Source organism: Gorilla gorilla, chromosome 2 (genome assembly GCF_029281585.2).
Source record: "Gorilla gorilla gorilla isolate KB3781 chromosome 2, NHGRI_mGorGor1-v2.1_pri, whole genome shotgun sequence".
NCBI lineage: Eukaryota > Metazoa > Chordata > Mammalia > Primates > Hominidae > Gorilla > Gorilla gorilla.
The window spans coordinates 130,473,928-130,487,429 of NC_086017.1; the positions used below are offsets into that span (position 1 = coordinate 130,473,928).

At 47.0% G+C, this 13,502-nt stretch overlaps 1 protein-coding gene across 3 annotated transcripts in view; it reads left to right on the forward strand.

Annotated features, from left to right (window-relative positions):
* PLA1A (phospholipase A1 member A) overlaps positions 1 to 13,161 on the forward strand; it is a 31,918-nt gene extending 18,757 nt beyond the window's left edge. Inside the window, exons 7-11 of one of the 3 annotated variants that reach the window (XM_004036117.5) lie at positions 1,439 to 1,606; positions 2,983 to 3,072; positions 8,476 to 8,584; positions 12,053 to 12,217; positions 12,734 to 13,161. In XM_004036117.5, the coding sequence (XP_004036165.4) occupies positions 1,439 to 1,606; positions 2,983 to 3,072; positions 8,476 to 8,584; positions 12,053 to 12,217; positions 12,734 to 12,818 (617 nt within the window). In that variant the 3' untranslated portion in view covers positions 12,819 to 13,161. Of the gene's footprint in view, positions 1 to 1,438; positions 1,607 to 2,982; positions 3,073 to 8,475; positions 8,589 to 12,052; positions 12,218 to 12,733 lie in introns of those variants that run through there. The other 2 variants (XM_019022881.4, XM_055383732.2) reach the window with 2 other exon arrangements.
* Positions 13,162 to 13,502: the final 341 nt, after the last annotated feature.

Genomic DNA, 13,502 nt, shown 5'->3' on the forward strand with positions numbered 1-13,502 from the left:
GGTTTTCTTATATCTTATGAATATAGCCAATATATCAGAATTTCATATAAAATTTTAAAATGCTGATTTCTGTTTACTATGTTTTTAGTCTTTTCTTGCTTTACCAAATTTCTAACATTTTAAGGATTCCTTTGACAATCTTATTGAATAACTACTGATCTATTTTACCAAATTTACTAGTTTTCCAAAAACATGCTTCTTTTCGCAATTTGCGAATTTCTCAGCAATTCTGATAAAATAGGATAGTTTGGTTTCAATGGCTTTTGAAGATTTGGTGGCATTTCAATTGACCACTTTTCATTTTTTCTTCATAACACAATTTGAGAAAGGTTTAGTTTGTCTCTGCCCCAGCTCCCTGTTGCAACTGGAAAGAGCTTGGCCATACAGAGTGTCCCAACCACAGGGGAAAGGAAAGTCAAAATATTGCTTGGCCTTGGTTGCAGGTCTCAGCAACGAGGTCTCAAGGTGCAGAGAGAGTTTGAAGACCCCAGGACCCTGGAGTTGTATACAGCTCACCACATACTTCTTAGTTCCAGCCAATTTATCCAATGTTGAATGCTGCAAACTTAAATAGTAAATAACAGTGAACTAAGTTTTGGTAAACTGGGATATTTGACAAATTCGGCATATCAGTCATTTGGCCCGGTGAGCCTCAGCACATTGGCTGTAGAGAGTGACCACAAACGGCGGCTGATGCAGCAGTCTCACTGCTGGGCAGGGTATAATGAGGTTATAAAAAATTGGTTGTATGGCTGATGATAATGGAGGTAAAAATATGCACAAATATCCATTTTGAGAAGTGGGGCAGCATCATCAACTCTCTATATATTCCCATTTTATGAAGGAGAGTTTGCATGATCATATAATCCATCTCAAGGCCAGGCACGGTGGCTCACACCTGTAATCTCAGCACTCTCGGAGGTTGAGGCAGGTGGATCACCTGAGGTCAGGAGTTTGAGACCAGCCTGGCCAACATGGCAAAACCCTGTTTCTATGAAAAATACAAAAATTTGTGAGGCGTGGTGGTGTGCGCCTGTAATCCCAGCTACTCAGGAGACTGAGGCAGGAAAATTGCTTAAACCCAGGAGGCAGAGGTTGCAGTGGCCCAAGATCATGCTATTACACTCCAGCCTGGGTGACAGAGTGAGATTCCATCTCAAAAAAAAAGAAAAGAAAAGCAAAGAAAAGAAAAAAAAGAATACATCTCAAATCAAGCAGTTTTCTTGATGGATTATGCTTATGTATTTCAGGAAAAGTAAAATGAAAAAAGTAGAATGTAGTAACCATGTACACTAATATTTTGAAAAAGTGATTTCAGGGGACTCCCATGCATGTATTTACAGCTTGCTGGAATATAAAATTCAACAGAGTTTCAGTAAACAGCATAGATTTCCATTTGTCTTGACTGAAACCTTGGTTGTGTTTTTTCTCTGTTCAGGTTATAGTTATCTGATCTGTGATCACATGAGGGCTGTGCACCTCTACATCAGCGCCCTGGAGAATTCCTGTCCACTGATGGCCTTTCCCTGTGCCAGCTACAAGGCCTTCCTTGCTGGACGCTGTCTGGATTGCTTTAACCCTTTTCTGCTTTCCTGTCCAAGGATAGGTAAAGTGCTACCCCTTTGACTTCCTTTGACAATGTGGGGAAGTTCAAGCCCTGCTAGTTGTCCCCTCTTAATGTCCTGATGTCCTATGGTCAAGAATTCTATCCAATTGGGGAAAAGAAAATTAAGCGATGAGGTGCTCAGCCTGTTCTTACTTGGAGGTGGACGGTTGGTTCTCGTGCCCCACCCCTCACTCTCTATAGTGTTCCCTATGGCCATCCTTGCCCCACACACACCCTTCCCACATACAGTTTCCTCCACTCTCAGACCAGATGCTGCCTATAGGTCTTTCTCACTTCTGGCCATTCTCCAGTTCTTCATAGACCCTAAATCTATGACCCTTCATAGACCCTAAATCTATGGTGGGGAATCCCTAAGAGTGGAACACAAGACCCACATTACAGGTCGGATATTCTGGTGGCCTCGTGAGAGCTGGGGGGATGCCTAGTTGCTGGAGGACTTGGGCACCTTCCTGGATGATCCAGGCCAGTCTGGGGAAAGGATGCCAGGAAGGCTGCAGGATCTGGCCTCTGACTCACTTGTATAGATCATTGCTATGCATATCCTGTGGTTATCCAGGATGAAGAGCTCCAGGAAAAACTCCTGGGCAGTGGAAATGGTTTCTCTCCCTCCCGCACTCTCTCACTTCCCGCTACCCCTGGCTGCCACTCAACTGCAGCAGCCTGTCACTGCTTATATGAGTGAGATGGGTACCAGCTTGACAAAATAGTAAAGTAGGGTAGCTTCCAATGATAGAACCAGTCATCATTATTTCCTACTCATTGTGCATATGTCAGTTTCCCCTAGATGCCATGGACCCACAGACATAACAGCCACCTCACACTGTCTGCCCAGCCTCATCTCTCACTACACTTTCTCTTGCACTGAACACCTGGTGGTGCTAACTACTTGTACTTCCAAGTGTACATCGGGCTTCCTCACCTGTGTGCCTTGGTCCTAACCATACTCTCTTCCCAGAATGCCCTCTCCCCACCTGTCATCCACTAGTCTTCAGGTCAAACACTTCCTGCTTCACCATGCTCCCACTGCACGGGATATAAATGTCATGAAAACAACTACTATAGGAGATTGGTTTTGCAAGTTAGAGACAGACTAGTGTCAGATTTCTTATAATAACCTGCCAAGAATGAGTCAGATGATCTGAAAAGCATATTTCCGTTTATGTGTGTGTTTACTGCCCACTGGACCGAGTTGCTGGGATCCCAGGACTCACCTTAGAATACAGCACATAGTGCGTGTACGGTGTAGATGTCCGTGGAATAAATGGGTGCAAGAATTAATAAACACGTGGCTGGGTGCTGTGGGACCCTAAGATAGCCTTCTCAGGACTCTGCTGTCTTTGCTTCTTTATTTCCAGGACTGGTGGAACAAGGTGGTGTCAAGATAGAGCCGCTCCCCAAGGAAGTGAAAGTCTACCTCCTGACTACTTCCAGTGCTCCGTACTGCAGTGAGTAGGGGGAAATGCATGAGCTTAGCTCTGCCAGGGCACCACCAGAGGAGTCCAGCCCAGTGTGGTAGCCTGGGTGGGAGTGAATGATAAGGGCAAAGGCATCACCGGAGGTGTGGCAACAGCCCCTGGTCTGAACCAAAACTTTCAGAGTGAGTCCAACCAATTGCTCTTCAGATGAGGACTTGGGGGCTTCTTACCGTCTATCTACTGATCGTATTTCCTCTTACCCTCAAAATTTACCCTCTAGTGGGTCTTCTCTCTAGAGTGATGTTTAGGAATGTCCTCCAGCCGCCTCCTTTCTGCACTCTCATTTCCCACTTCTTGGCGCCCACCCTATGTGGTTCTCACCCTGGCAGCCTCCAAGGTTGGGGTTCCTGGGGAATACTGAACCTTTCCCTCTGGTCTCCTTCCCCTTCACAGATGCATTCCAGCTTCTCACTGTTGCTCCTAACCATGGCATTTCCTTGAAGCTAGGATGCTGGTGATTGTAACAATGTTAAATGTGAAATAAAAATGTGTCCAGAATCCATGAAATACATTACAAGCTAAACCATCATCCTTCCCTATGCTATGTGCATCTTAACTAGGGTGACTATACTTCCTGGTTTATGCTGGTTATCCTGGGGTCCTGTTTGCTTTATCATGTGTACAGGATAAAGTATGCCGGCTTGGATGATAAACTACATGCCACCCAATTTTAACTGATTTTCTGATCAGCTTGTGTCAAGTCAGTGCAGGGATCTTTGTGAAAATATCTTCCTGGTACTAGAAGGCCTGGTGCCATATGATATGGAGCCTAGAGCTCAGACTCTGTGCTCACCTGGACCTGGATTCAAATCTCAGCTTCTCCACTTACCAGCTGTGTGATCAGGAACAAGTTATTTAAACTCTCTGAACTCTATATCCTTATGTGAAAATGGGAACCATAACAGTACCTACTTTAAAGAACCAATTGTGAGTATAAAATAAAATGGTGCACAGGAGATCACTAGCACAGGGACTGGAACCCAATCAGTAATAATTTCCTTCCCTTAGTCAATCAGAGAATTTGGGAGAAGAATAGTTAGGGTGTTTGTATCTTCATGCCAGAGAAAATTTTTGGCTACCTCTTAGGAGCAAAGTGGACTACAGAGTCAACTGTGGGCTTTTCATGTTCTTATCAGCTCTTTCAACAACCCAACTGGGAGACTTAAGGAAAGGGAAGCTCTGAGAGACCAAGTGGCATGCCCAAGTCTCCACAGCTGGGTGAAAAGGTCAGAACTCAACTCCAGGTCTCCTGACTGTAAACTCTATACTCCTTCCTCACCACCACCATGCTTCCATCTTCTGAGAACCTGCTGTCTGCAGGCCGTATGTCTCAGCTCCCCTTCTGTCAGCGCCACCCCATCAGAGTTGGCATGCGGGAGGATGTTTTGTCTGGTGGTGGAGGTGGTGCTGCCAGGACCAGATGTCCTGACTTCTAATTCCAGCTGCTGGGCAGATTCACAGCAACCTGAGCTGGTGCCTCTGTGTCTGTGCAGCTAAGAATATACCCGGCAGGAAAGTGTGGGGAATGCCTGGAGACTAACAGCATGTTAAGGTCCCTGCTGAGGGGGTTCACAGGGCCATGCTTTTTCTGACTGTTTTGTATTTGTTGTGAGACCACCTCCCCACACCGTCAGAAGCATAGCCCTGTTGGTTCCAAAACCACAGAGGGGCACATAAACAGGCATGCTCTGCCTTGAGCTGTCACTTCTAGGGATGGAAGCGGAGTCCTCCCTGCTCTCCCTGGACAGATATGGGTAGGGAGGGGGTAGGGACCAGCAGCTCTCCAGCCACTCTCAGGCCATCATGGCACTGGGCTCCCATGCCTAGCACCCTTGGCCTGCTTTGACTTCAGCAATGTTGACCTGTGCCAGGCATGCGCCAGCATGGACAGAGGATCTTCTACCAAATAATAATTTTTAAACAATATATTCCCTCATAGAACAGTTTTTCACATAGTGTACCTTTTCTCCATTACTTCACTCCATCCTTACCATGTCCTGTGTGATAAGTTGAGGGCTATTGCTTGCAGATGAGGGAACAGAGGCATGGAGAGGCTCAGTGTCTTAGGCAAAGCAGCATGGCTTGTAAGCAGCAGGGTTGGGCCTTGGATCCAGGCCTCCTGACCAACCACTCAGGACTCTGTGTTGTATGACATGAGACATGTTCCTGTGCAGATTTGATTCAACTAATTCCCACCCACCCAACATTAGGCCTGGCTCCCTTGGGGCCTCCAGGGTAAGTGAAGAAAGAAGTAGGCCAGGTGCAGTGGCTCATGTCTGTAATCCCAGCACTTCGGGAGGCTGAGATGGGAGGGTTGCTTGAGGAGAGGAGTTCGAGGCTGCAGTGAGCTGATTGTGCCAGTGCATTCCAGCCTGGGCAAGAGAGCAAGAACCTGTTTCTGAAGAAAGAAGAAGAAGAAGGAGAAGGAGAAGAAGAGGAAGAGGAGGAGGAAGAAGAAGAAGAAGAAGACAGAATCTTAGAAAACTTTCTTAATCAATGATACTTGCTAGCAAAGGAAGAAGTATTAATAATATAATATAGCAAACTCAGCCCTGAGAATTAAATTCCTAAAGCTTCTGTAAGCTAGCTATTTTTTCCACATTGCAAATATCATCCTTTCCAGTTCAGCCCTTGCCCGTCCCCATAACAATTGATATCCCATAGTAACATCTAAGAAGGAGAGACAGACGGGGTGTGGTGTAAGATGTCCTCCTCTGTGGAGGGGAAGCATTCAAGGCTCCTTTCTTCTTGTGGGTTCTTGGCATCTTGGCACCTTTTGGTGAGCCCTGTTCCTAACCCCAGGGAGCCCAGATGGGCCATAGCACTCCTTCAACTTAGTGCTGAGTTCACCTGCATCCAGTTTATGTTCCCCTCCCCAATGTTACCCCATAAAATATGGCAAATGAAAAAGTACAGGTAGAGGAGAGGCGAAGGATTGCATCTCTAGCTATGTTCCCATCACCAAAGGAGCCTGGGAAAATTCCCTGAGACTAAAGTGATTGCAAAATGCCACCAGGTGCACCTACCCCTTAATAAAAAAAAGGACAGTGTGTTAGGGAAACTGTAATCTTTCTTTTCTTATTTATTTATTTATTTAGAGACAGAGTCTCGCTCTGTCACCTAGGCTGGAGTGCAGTGGCACGATCTTGACTCACTGCAACCTCCGCCTCTTGGGTTCAAGCAATTCTTCTGCCTCAGCCTCCCGAGTAGCTGGGATTACAGGCATCCACCACCACACCCGGCTAATTTTTTTGTATTTTTAGTAGAGACGGTGTTTCACCATGTTGGCCAGGCTGGTCTCAAACTCCTGACCTCAGATGATCTGCCTGCCTTAGCCTCCCAAAGTGCTGGGATTACAGGCATGAGCCACTGCGCCTGGCTTTTCTTAAAATTTTTAATTTTGATTTTTTTTGAGACAGGGTCTCCCACTGTCACCCAGGCTGGAGTGTGGTGGCACAGTCACGGTTCGCTGCAGCTACAACCTCCTGGGCTCAGGTGATCCTCCCACCTCAGCCTCCCAAATAGCTGGGACTACAGGTACACACCACATGCCCAACAAATTTTTTGTTTTTGTTTTTTTGTAGAGACTGGGTCTTGCCATGTGGCCCAGGCTGGTCTTGAACTCCTGGGCTCAAGTGATCTGCCCACCTTGGCCTCCCAAAGTACTAGGATTTCAGGCATGAGCCACTATGCCTGGCCTGTAATCTTTCTTACCTTCTCTTGCCAGAGGGACAGCAGGTCCCAGGGGTATCACCATGGCCCAGGCTGTACACCCAGTCTATGGTGGCGACACTCACTTTGAGAGCTCCAGTGTCCATGCTGCTCAAGGGAGAGTCTGGATGCCATATAGGTAACCAGCGGCCGCAGGGAGAGGAGCAGTCTCCTACACACACAGCCTGCTTCCCTGACGCTGGGTGTGTGGAGAGGGAGCAGGGCCGTTGCTGTATTTAATGAGTTAATTCTCTTTCTTTTTTTTTTTTTTTTTTTTTTTTGAGACAGAGTTTCACTCTTGTCACCCAGGCTGTAATGCAACAGTGCCATCTCAGCTCACTGCAACCTCTGCCTCCCGGGTTCAAATGCTTCTCCTGCCTCAGCCTCCTTAGTAGCTGGGGTTACAGGTGCCTGCCACCACGCCTGGCTAGTTTTTATATTTTTAGTAGATACAGGGTTTCACCATATTGGCTAGGCTGGTCTCAAACTCCTGACCTCAGGTGATCCACCCACCTTGGCCTCCCAAAGTGCTGGGATTACAAGAGTGAGCCACCATGCCTGACCTTATGAGTTAAATCTTTAGTTTATGTCTTAGTCTATTTGTGCTACTATGACACAGTACCTGAGACTGGGTAACTTACAAAGCTCAGAAATTTATTTTCCCACAGCTCTGGAGGCTGGGAAGTCCCAGATCAAGGCGCCGGCACTCCATGTCTATAAGGGTTGCACTTTCTGCTCCCAAGAAGGTGCTTTGCTGTTGCATTCTCCAGAGGGGACAGATACCGTGTTCACACACAGCAGAACGCAGGAGGTCAAAAAAGGGCCTTGCCAATTCCCTTGAGCCCTTCTATAAGGCACTATTTCATTCATGATAGTAGAGCCTTCATGACTTAATCCCTTCCCTCAAAGGCCCCACCTCTCAATACTGTTGCACAGAGCATTCAGTTTAAACATGAACTTGGAGGGGACACAAACAAAAGACAGCCGTATATGATAGATGCATTTTGGCTCATTCAAGATCATCCCACCATGAATATGTCAGCAAACAAGGGGAAGTAAAGCATTAGTATTACAAAATAACAAAAACTAACATTACTGAATGCTTCCTAGGCACAGGCACTGTCCTGAGAACTTCATACATATTAACCCACTTATTTCAGACCTAGGGTATCTATTTTTTTTTTTTTTAGACGGAGTCTTGCTCCGTCGCCCAGGCTGGAGTGCAGTGGTGCAATTTCTGCTCACTGCAACCTCTGCCTCCTGAGTTCAAGCGATTCTCCTGTCTCGGCCTCCTAAGTAGCTGGGATTACAGGCACCCGCCACCACACCTGGCTAATTTTTATATTTTTAGTAGAGATGGGGTTTCACCATGTTGGTCAGACTGGTCTCAAACTCCTAACCTCAGGTGATCCACTCGCCTCGGCCTCCCAAAGTGCTGGGATTACAGGCGTGAACCACTGTGCCCAGCCAAGTGTCTATTTTTATTATCCTCAATTTACACTTGAGGAAACTGAGGACCTGAGATTATAGGTGATCTGCTCCTGGGCACACAGCTACTAAGAGATAGAGCCAAGATTCCCAACCACACTGCTGCTCTCTGGGGTTTTTGCCCATTGCACCTTCTGCCCTCTGGCCAGTCTCTGTTGTGCTTTGGTTTCCTAGTGCATCACAGCCTCGTGGAGTTTCACTTGAAGGAACTGAGAAACAAGGACACCAACATCGAGGTTACCTTCCTTAGCAGTAATGTCAGCTCTTCATCTAAGATCACCATGTACGTAAGTGTCCCACCTGGTTGACCCCTCCCCTTAGGAGTTGGTTACTTTTTCATTTTACACACATGGACATCCCAGGTCAGGGACTGTGTGATTGCTGATGCATGGGCCCAGCCGGCTTGGCTGGGGGCAGCACCTACTATAGATCCAGGCACAGGCACATGCTGAGGAGCTGCTCAGTAGTGGGTCCAAGTATAGCAGATTCAGATGAGAGTAGGCAGGGCAAGCAGGCAGCAGGGATGGCATGTCCCAACAGGTGGAGAGGACATAGGAATCAGGTCCCTGAGAGGAAACAGTACTCTGGAATCCAGACAGTGCGGGTGTCAGGGATGTCAGTAGGGAGGAGGGCCTCAGTCACCAGCCCAGGAAGGGCTAGCCAGAGCCTGGAGAGCACCCACTCCTGGGAAAGGAGAGCAGTTCTGGGTCAGTTACCAGAATGGAATCTGAGGCATAGGGTCAGTCAGCAACAGAGTGCGAGCTGAGGGCCAGACTAGCGGCCAGGAGGGCTTGATGCTGGGTGATTCCTGAAACTGGGGGTAATCATTCCCTTCCTTGGTTGGGGCAGACTTGGGCTTGGGGGCTGGTGGGACTATGCTTGAAGTGAGAGGGCAAAGAACCCCAACTGTAGGGAGCCACAGCCTGCAGGGGATAGGAAGTCAGCAGCCATGGTGCATGCTTCTTTAAAAAGCAACTGGTTAGTTATTCACAAGCCAGCGGGAGACAGATTGTCAGATAATGTCACTGTCTCAGTGAAAGTCCGGTCAGGAAAACAGAGGAGGTCCAAGAGAAGGAATTTAGCACAGTGAACTCATTACAAGTGTGTTGGATGAGCTGGAAAACAGAGATGGGGACACAATGCAGAGATTACTCACAACAGGAGCCACTACAACCCTAGGCTAGAGGGACAAAGCAGGAGTGGAGTTGGCAAAGCTGGGTCCACAGGGAAGGCTGCTTGGCAGGAGCTGAACCCATGGGAAGTGCAGCCCCTCTGGAACCCCTGCCCAAAGCAGCCACCCACCTGAGCATGCTTCCACTGGGTTAGACCTCGCTGGAAACTGCTGGTGGGGGAACCTGCAGGGGAATAGATCAATCCAGAGCAAACAGGGAAATGACCAGTGCACACACACTTAAATGAGTGAGCAATGCCCTGAGAGTGACAGCATAGAAGACAGAGTCTGACTGAGTCCAAGGAAATGATGAGCAGGCTTTCCAGGAGCTACCCAGGCCAGGCTTAGGGAGAATGTGACACCTCTGGTGTGTCTGGAGCACAGATTTGGGGTTGTGGGGATGCTGTGAGGCTGGAGAGGCAAGTCAGAGCCAGACCCTGCCAGGCCTTGAAGGACAGGTTTTTATCCTGAGAGTAGTTTGGAGAGCCACTGGGAGTTTTAAACAGGACAGTGATGAGATCAGATGTGAGTTTGGAGATATTTCTCGGGTTGGGATGTTGGACATGAACTCTGCTATGAGGCACTACAAGTTTCTGCTGGAAGGAGTGCATTTCTCTCCCAAAACCGTGGCCACTAGCTGGTGTTCCTTCCGGCTCACCCAAGGTCACACAGCTAGGTACAGCCATCAGGATTCCAGCACAGGCCTGCAGGTGCCCACAGAGCCTTGCAGATTGTGGCTGGATATCAGTAAGCCAAGTACCTTTCATTAGACCCGCTCAAGGTTGTGCTACTTCTAGAAGGGTGTTTTCATCATCTTCTAGCCCACTGGTAGGTCCAGCAACACTGGCAGGAGTCATGAAAATGACACACAACCCTGACTGCACGTTAGAATCACCTGGAGAGCTTTAAAAAATACTGACGCCAAGCCCCCCAACCCAGACCAATCACATCAGGGTCTCTGGGCATAGGCTCCACAGCTACACTTTAAAAGCTCCCTGAGTAATTCCAGTCAACATCCACAGATTAGCGCTTCCTCCTCCATGAAGAGGTTCACATAACTCTTTTGAAGAAGGCCCCAGAACATGATTCACTTCTTGCAGATCAGAAATTGGGGGAAAAATGGGGAGGTTACGTGTGGTCTTTTTCCAAATTTCTATAGCTTTATGCAACGCTAAGATTTCCTTCTAACTGGAGAATTAACCTGGGCCAACTCCCCAAACCACTCACTTAAAAGATTTTTCATATTCCTTGTATTTTACAAACTCTTCAGTCTAAGCTTAAAGGAAACAATCTTATTTTTTCCTCTGAAATATTTCAAAAGACTTGTGAATTTAAAAAAAGAGGGAACTGTTTTTAAACAAAATTATACATGGTCTTCCCTCAGAAGGAAAAAACAAGTGATATGACTAACACTGGACTAAAAAGAACACAAAGAAGCCCCGTCACCACTCCGCGAAGGCCAGAAAGGAACAGGAAACCCAGCTGGCAAGGGTGGTTCCCCACACCACCCCGACCCCCGCCGAGAGGAACGCAGCGCCCTCCTTCTTTCCTCTTTCTCAGAGTCCCACTTGGATTCCAGGGAGGATCACAAAGGGCCCCACAAGTCAAATTCCTTCCCTAGCTGGGTGGTACAGCTCTGCTGGGCGCCCTCCTTGATCCCCCACTCACCACCCTCAGGATCTGCTGGCTGGGCTGTGCCTTGCACTCAGCGTGAAGACTTTCCTCATTGAATCTCACGATTTTTTGCTTTTGTCTCCAGTACCTAGTACCTAGGGGGTACCACAGCCCTTTTGGAAGCACCCTGCTAGGTTGATCACTTCATACTCCTCCCTCATCTTTGTCTCAGTCCAAAGTGGTGCCTGAATCTTTAAACATAAAGGGAATCTTGGGGGGGCAAAGCCAAGAGGGTGGGTTAAGACAGAACTGGATGCCGTTTTCACTCTGAGCCTCCTAAGCTGAAGTCAGTATGAACCAAACCCTACGGTTCAAGTTCATAGCAGCATGTAGGGAAGCTGGAACTTACACCTAGTTGCTATGTGACTCCACAGCCACCTTGCCAGGTTAGGTAACTTGTCCAAAGCCATACAGCTGGGAAGACAAACCTGGGTTCCACCCAACTCTGTCTGCGCTTCATGATGTTTTCTTGTTGCTGTTTCCACCCACACATTCATACTTAGCCTAAAACAGAAAAGTCCTTACACAGAATTCTTTGAAAAGGAATGTCCTAAAAGAGGGTTTCTACTTCTGGGTAATTAGATCTGAAGGTGAAGATCTCCTCCAGCTAGGAATCCAAGAATGAGGGACAGTTTTTCCAGATATGAAAATCCAGGAGCTACTATTTTGTTGCAGTGTCCACTTGTTTATCCCAAAAAATCAACAAATACTTTCTTGGTCATATTCAAAGCTGTAGGTGTGGGCAGAGGGGCTGGTGAGGGTGACACAAAGGACTGTGGTAAGGAGCTAACCCCTTGGTGCATGACAGCCAACCAGTGCCACCAGCAGAGCCCGATCGGAGCCAAAGGGGAAGTACAGGTGGTAAGGGCTACAGTCATTTACTTTCCCTTTACCCTTTTCTTGCAGACCTAAGCAGCAACGCCATGGGAAAGGAATCATAGCCCATGCCACCCCACAGTGCCAGATAAACCAAGTGAAATTCAAGTTTCAGTCTTCCAACCGAGTTTGGAAAAAAGACCGGACTACCATTATTGGGAAGTTCTGCACTGCCCTTTTGCCTGTCAATGACAGGTAAGCCCCAGTATCCACCTCCGCACCAGATGCACTCACACATCAAAGACCAGTCTTGGTGTTAGATGTGCTGCCTATTGAGGTTCAATCTCATCATAGTGATTATCATCTTAGAAGCAGAGATGACAGACACCCAGTGTTTTCCAGAACCTCCTGTGGGACCATCTTGGGTTGGGGAAATTCCACTGTATTTGTTCTGCATATTTGGTTTCTATGTAAGATTTTATTAGAACAAAATTTTCTCATTGCATATTTTCTCCTATGGCCTCCACTCCAACTGTGTCATGGGTCATATTCATGGGTGTGGATGCAGAATCCACATCCCCTTTCCCTTCCTCTAAAGGCATTTATGTCATTAACCTTACCACCCCTGGGCACTTGGACCACAGGAACTGGCTCTTAATTGTAGGTGATTGCAGATTTCTTTCACCAGACATCATGGGAATTCAAAAGCCACACAATGCCAAGCCCTGTCTCCTCACCAGCCACTGCTCTCTTACTGCTCTTCTCTTCCAGAGAAAAGATGGTCTGCTTACCTGAACCAGTGAACTTACAAGCAAGTGTGACTGTTTCCCGTGACCTGAAGATAGCCTGTGTGTAGTTTAACCTGGGCAGGACACATCTCCCTGCATTTTTTTTTTTTTTTTTTGAGAGAGGTGTGATGAGGGATGTGTGTGTGCAGCTTATTGTAGACCATTACTACTAAGGAGAAAAGCAAAGCTCTTTCTTATTTTCCTCATAATCAGCTACCCTGGAGGGGAGGGAGAACTCATTTTACAGAACTTGGTTTCCTTTGCCGATCTTATGTACATACCCATTTTAGCTTTCCCATGCATACTTAACTGCACTTGCTTTATCTCCTTGGGCATTCGTACTTAGGATTCAATAGAAACATGTACAGGGTAAACAATTTTTTAAAAATAAAACTTCATGGAGTATCTGAATCATTTAATTGTTTTACTTGAATGGAATTCTGTTACCTACAAAAAGTTGAGATTTATACTCTGTGGGATTGGAGAAAACAGTATTGCATTATCGGTATTAAAATAGCAACTAAAAGAAGTACTTGGAAAAAGAGAGGGGATGAAGGGTAGGGAGGAAGATGGCACCGTTTACCAACCCTTACCATTACCTCCTCTGGATATCTGGAAGGTTTGAGGGATCAGAGAGATCTTGGGGAATACAGGTAGATTTCCTCTGGGTTAGTGTTTCCCAAACTTTGATCTTTGTAAATAACCTTGTATCAGCCGCAGCCCAGCAAAAAACAGATGGTGCGCTCAGTCTG